The following is a 6,086-nucleotide window of genomic DNA, read 5'->3' as shown; positions in this document are numbered from 1 at the left end:
TAGCATAAACAAGAAAGTAAGCGGGCGAAATCCAAATTATATAAGTACGCTAAGCTCCGAAGACCAGAGGAGGTTTAGAGAGAAACTAAAAATTTGTGTTGCAGACAAAATCGAACAAATACAAAGCCCATATGAAGTCTGGGATGACGAAAAATACTGGTCTGACTCACCTGCATCTTGGCCACAGATGTGCTGGGGAGATATTTATTCTTATTTAGTTGAAAGCCCTGGACCCTTCACCCACGAGAGGTTAAAAGCTTTTAAAAGCCTCGAAGCTTATAACTATTTTGTTTCAAGAAAGGTTGGGCCAATCTTTTCGGTGAAACAAAAATCAGTGGTCGTGCTCAAAGCGGAGGCCAGACCCGGCCAAGCAGTGTCACAGCGTGATTCGCATCTTCCGTGGGTGATCGCCCAAGAAAACGGTGAAATAATCACATGTCACTGCGACTGCAAAGCCGGGTAAGGCTTTATTTATCAGTGCCTTTGAATTTTTCATTTTAAATCTAATGACTGTTTTTCAATTTTATTGGTCCTGTTAACTATAATTTAAATGGCGTTTGGTCTATCGTGAAAAACGATAATAACATCTTACAAAATTTTTCTTTCAAATCCAGTCTAGGAGAAACATGCAGTCATGTAGCAGCTTTAATGTTTAAAGTAGAAACAGCGGTCAGGATAGGACTCACAACAGCTGCGTGTACCAGTGAGGCTTGCAGGTATCAAAGCACGTATCATAGCACGTAACCATTTCCTTCTTTTTTCGGGGTCTTTTTCGGTGGGAATGCGGAAAAACTTTTTGTTGGGCCCCCAACGAGCCGTACAGCCAATCACACAACACGAGTGAACCATGTAGTAGATCGCCCTCAAACTCCAAACGCAAAGAAATCCAGCTAACAGATGCAGCTTCTTGCCACCCAATACCGTGATGCAATGCGGCAAAAGGTAAACACTGACGTCACAAAAGATTCGCCTATTATTTAAAGCTAATAAACTAGAAGAAGTTAGATGAGTCAGTGTCTTGCTGTAATTGATCCATGGCATACAGACCTTTACTCTTGGTCCATTCCTCTATGTTTACTTTAGACTTTTTGTGAGTAACCACCAATGTTTACAAGTTTATTCATTTATTTGTTTCTTTGACAGATTCTAGTTTGTATGTTCAGACACTTTCATTAATTAACACTGTACCAATCACTACACATAATTTGCAAACATCAATTGTTTTAAGAACTCTGAAAAAAGTCTTGGTTTCTGGGGAATGTTTGCCTAGGGCACAGATTTGGGTAGGGACGTTAGGGACATGTCCCTACTCCTTATTTGTCCCTACCATTTTTCGCGGCACAGGACAGCTGAGAGAGTTACTCCGCTCTCTCAGCAGCGTTGGCGCTGCTTTAAATCCCGCCTTATTAACTATTTAAACTTATCTGATTGGCTCAGACTAGTTCTTGGTTAGCCTGAGCATCTGGCTGGTGTCAGCGGTGCTAACTGTGGTTGTCTTCAGTCAGAACTTCAGGAGCGAAGAAAAGAAAAGAGGACATCAGGAGGTATTTTAGAGTGAGTCAGTGTGAAAGTTTAAGTCACAAAGAAATTATTTTCCCAGTGCCATTGTGTCCCGAATAATGGTGATAATAGCAGCCACTAAGCAAGACACTTGTTTCTTTATCATCAATCTATGTGCTATTTTGTCAGGTGACAGAATCAAAGCTGTAGATAGTTCACTCAATTATATGATTGTGCTAATAAACGTCTATCATAAGTTCAATAAAACATTTGTCAACTAGTTGCTGTGTGGACCAATTTTATGCCCTTACCAATGTCAAAATCAAAACGCCCTTGGTTTATGCCATCAATATGTAGATGATGTGAGGAAAGAGTACAGTGGACTCTTTCTGGATGGGAGTGTGACATGAGAGTAAAGATTGAATGTCAATATTTAACTCATAACTTACTCATTCATAACTGTGCACAAGGATCAGAGCAGAAAACCAGTGTTGACTTGCAACGTCAATCATCTTTGGAACCAGAATGAGGTGTCATATAAGTTCAGACTTAAGTTTCACTTTTGATCTTGTTGGTCGGTTGACATTCTGTGTAGCAGCTCATATTTGCGGTGCTCTGTGGAAGAAAACTTTGTTCTGTACACTGAGGTCGATTTCTGTAAGTTTCTTCAATATCTTATATTTTTTAAAAAATCTTTTAAAAATAAGGTTCCACAAATTTTTATCCATGGACAAAAAACAAATCCCTGTTTCATGTCAACATGTTTCTGATGCTCTCTGCTTTAAAGGATCTTCTGTTTATCATTTTCTTTTTTTTTTTTTAAAAAAAAAAAAGGTTTTGACAGAAATTAACCATGATGTTACGAGGGAAGACTTGGGTATGCGGTTTCATCTGCCTTGGGCTTGTCACATTATTCGCTCAGTGCCAAAGTCAAAGCAAAGGTATGTGACTGGACAAGGACATGTAAGAACAGAGTAAACTTTCACTCACAAAAGCAACAGCATAAGAAGTATTAGTCTGACAGTGGTGTAGAACAAAAATGGATATATATATATATATATATATATATATATCATCAATGAGTCATAGATGATCCCACTTCCTCCTTTCATTCCTCCTTCATGAGGATTTTGTGGTTCCCCCTTCCTGCATATACTAAAAAGCCATGGAGCCCCTGCCCACCCTGTGCTGAAACCATGTTTGGTTTTATGCTTTCAAAAGTTAGATTCTCACCATAAGTAATTATTCTGGCTGGGTACTGTCCTTCCATAAATTCAAAATAAAGTTAAATTAACAACATATAGCCTTACTCTTTTCTTCTTAATATAGTGACAATGTGTGGACATTAATTACAATGGTTCCGAATGTGTCCCGGACCCCAGGCTGGGAACCACTGTCCCAAAGCACACAATGATGTTCACTCATGTAAAAAAGAGAGTTGTTTTTCCCTCCTGCTTCCTGTAAGGGTGGTAGTTTAGGGATTTGTTTTGTATTGTCTTCAACAGTATATAAACAATGGACTTGTTTGGCAGTTTTTATGGGAAGACGTTTTAACATTTTGACATCCTGGTTCCTGTTTTGTCACACAGCTAAAACGGTCGTCATGAAAACTGCAGCCTTGTTCATGTGTAGAAAGGATTTATGTTTGCAAAAGCATTATGAAGTAAGAAACTTCTGTGAAAATATTTTATAAATGTCTTTTTAAACAAACAAAGCTGCATTTGAAATTCAGCTCTGTGTCAGAATGTCCAATCAGAGGGAAGATGCTGAAGCCTTAATCACACTTATGAGTTTGGAAAAAAAAAAAAAAAGTTCTTTTTAAGTTGGCAAATGGCTTTGGTATGTGAAACCAGTTAAGCTACATTTGATGTTGCTCTTTAAGAGAAAATGCAACACTCCTTTCATGAAGTGTGTGCAGGAAGCAGGCAGCTTCTTTAAAGCCAACATTGAAAAGCTTTTCAATGCCTGTTGAGAATGCATACAAAAGTTGGATGCACACCTAACACAAACAAAATGGCTATGAAACTGACTATTTAAATAATGGGAGCATTCTTTCTCCCCACAGGCTCTACACATTCAAAACACTTAAGACTCTTTTTGGTTGGAAAAACCGGTTCAGGAAAGAGTGCATCTGGAAACACCATCTTGGGATATTCAGCCTTTAAAGAAGATGCATCACCCGAGTCTGTGACAAAAACATGTCACAAACAACAGATACAAGATGGAGACAGAGACATTGTTGTGATTGATTCCCCCGGGTTATTTGATACAATCAAATCACCAGCAGAAGTGAAAGCAAGTATTGAGGAATGCATCAAACAGTCAGTTCCTGGACCCCATGGCTTCCTGTTGGTGATCAACCTACATTCAAAATTCACTCAGGAGGAGCGAGACACTGTGAAGTGGATCCAGGATAATTTTGGCTCTGATGCATCCTCATACACCATAGTCCTGTTTACACATGCTGACGCACTGCGTGGTAAGTCACTGGATGACTATATAGCGGAAAGTGAACACCTAAAGAGACTGGTAAACCAGTGTGGAGGAAGATATCATTTATTCAACAACGAGAAGAAGTCCAATCGACGCCAGGTTAGAGAACTTTTAGATAAAATCGATAGGATGGTGAAATTGAATGAAGGAAATCACTACACCAGTAGCATGTACCAGAAAGCCCAGAGGGCACTGGAAGCAGAGGAAAAGAGGAAGGAAGAGCAAAAGAGACAGGAGGAAAGAGAATCAAGGAAATTTGAGGAGGAGAAGCAGAGAGAGCAAAAGTGGGAGAGAGAGAGAAAACGACATGGCTGGTGTAAACTAATAAACCGTGTTTCCAGGGGAGTGTTATTATTAGGAGGGTATTATTCTGTATATACGGTTGTTGAACTAGGTCATATTTTGGGCTTTTTATCTGAAGACTGTGATTTGGTAAATTTTGTGTTCAGTGAAGAATAGGATTTGTGATATAAAAGGTCACAGATCAATGAGTGGATGCAAATCAATAAGAGAGAAAGTATACAACAAACTAAGTGCTGTGGATGAAGAAAATCTAAAGGAGGTAAAAAGGTGTGTGACAATGATGGCATCCTCCCCAAGACACCAAACTGCAGAGGGTGTAATTGTCCTCTGCTATCTGGCAAACCCAACTAAAAACAGCCTATAAGATACTTCACAACAACACCATGTGACCCTTCTGAGGAAGGCTACAGGAAGTAGCTGGAAGACGTCAAGGATTACGTTTCTTTCTTAATTGTTTTACTTCCAGAAAAAGAAAATGTGTTTTTGATACAAGAACGTAAAGCTGTTCTTGCCTCTAAACCAAGACTTTTAACCTGTATGTGTACAGTATGGGTCCTATGAAGATCAGCTCTAAATTCAGCTGGGCCTGACATCACTGCTCTTTTAGAGCCTTGTGTAATGTTCCTTATCCCTACTTTACAGGGGAATTTTGGCTAATTTCTATTTGGAATACTTTCCATGAATTAAACCAATGCAACTCAGCAACGTTCATTATTTGTTATGTTATATAGTATTCTGTGAAGATTAAAGTGTCATCTCCCAGATCTAAACCCACAACCCTAAACTTGTGAAGGCAACCAGTAGCCTATCCAAAAGTGTTTGACACAGGATGAGTGTGTGAATTCTTCCTTCCCCTGACAAGCATTTACCAGCAATGACAACAGGATGCAGCAGTACGTGCAGAGTGTGACAGCTGCGGCAGTTTTTAGAAGGAACAGGATTTGCTTTCTTGATGCTTGCAGCCAGGAGCTTTGGATCTGCACAAACCCAATCTGGCAGGGAAAAGCAAAAGTGACTGTCCAAGAAACAAAAACAGTAACAGAAGCTAAAGCAAAAGCAATAAGCAAAAAAAAAAAAAAAAAAAAATATATATATATATATATATATATATATATAGTAAAGTACATATGTTTTCAAATTATTTTATCCATTTTTCTTTTTATTTCCACTTCTTTTCTTTCCAAATGTTTTGTAAACAATAGTTCTTTACATATTTACTTTTTCATTTTATTACTCTTTGACTTTTTTTTTTTTTTTTTTTGTCATGGAGGCAACAGTGAAATTTACTGATGTTCAAAGAATATACGACCTGTGGTGGCATTGAGAATAATTCCAGGTAATTTGTCAAAATGTATGGTAACTGTCAAAGTACACAGAATGTATCTTTGCATTAACAAAAACAATTATTTCTTTTAAACTTTTAACTTATGTTATTACCTAAAAGTGGTAAGTCAATAAAAATACAGACTACAGTGAAAGTTTTAATTAAATGTCACCTAAAAATGAAAACAAAAAACCTTGCTGTAAATCGGGTTGTTCATCTTGCTTCTTGTGGTTGAAATGTGGTTTCTGTATTATTCTGATGATAAATTAGAAGTTTTCTAAAGGAAACTCTTGATGCTTTCTAGACAGATTAATAAGAATTGCTGTATGTTTCTCACATGTAGGGGTGGAAGATTAGAGAGCACAGCTCTGGGTCATACTTATGATTATAGGAACAAACTTCTATTTGTTCATTTTGTTTGAAGGACGTTTTGGGTTGACACAAGTACTGTGTTATGGACAATCAA

At 37.9% G+C, this 6,086-nt stretch overlaps 2 protein-coding genes across 2 annotated transcripts in view; one reads left to right on the top strand and one right to left on the bottom strand.

Annotated features, from left to right (window-relative positions):
- The window catches only part of epn3b (epsin 3b), a 37,382-nt gene extending 37,089 nt beyond the window's left edge, over positions 1-293 (bottom strand). Inside the window, exon 1 of the mRNA XM_041982360.1 lies at positions 171-293. The gene's annotated coding sequence lies outside the window, so the exon portion shown is untranslated. The remainder of the gene's footprint in view (positions 1-170) is intronic.
- A 1,753-nt stretch (positions 294-2,046) lies between these two features.
- Positions 2,047-5,394, top strand: LOC121637973 (GTPase IMAP family member 7-like). The gene is made up of 3 exons (XM_041982368.1): positions 2,047-2,157; positions 2,336-2,441; positions 3,566-5,394. The coding sequence occupies exons 2-3, from the start codon at positions 2,354-2,356 to the stop codon at positions 4,450-4,452; spliced, it is 975 nt and encodes a 324-aa protein (XP_041838302.1). The 5' UTR covers positions 2,047-2,157; positions 2,336-2,353; the 3' UTR covers positions 4,453-5,394.
- The last annotated feature ends 692 nt before the right edge of the window (positions 5,395-6,086 follow it).

Source organism: Melanotaenia boesemani, chromosome 4 (genome assembly GCF_017639745.1).
Source record: "Melanotaenia boesemani isolate fMelBoe1 chromosome 4, fMelBoe1.pri, whole genome shotgun sequence".
Classification (NCBI taxonomy): domain Eukaryota; kingdom Metazoa; phylum Chordata; class Actinopteri; order Atheriniformes; family Melanotaeniidae; genus Melanotaenia; species Melanotaenia boesemani.
Note: the sequence above shows the minus strand (reverse complement) of the source record. Positions and strands in the feature narration are given on the sequence as shown.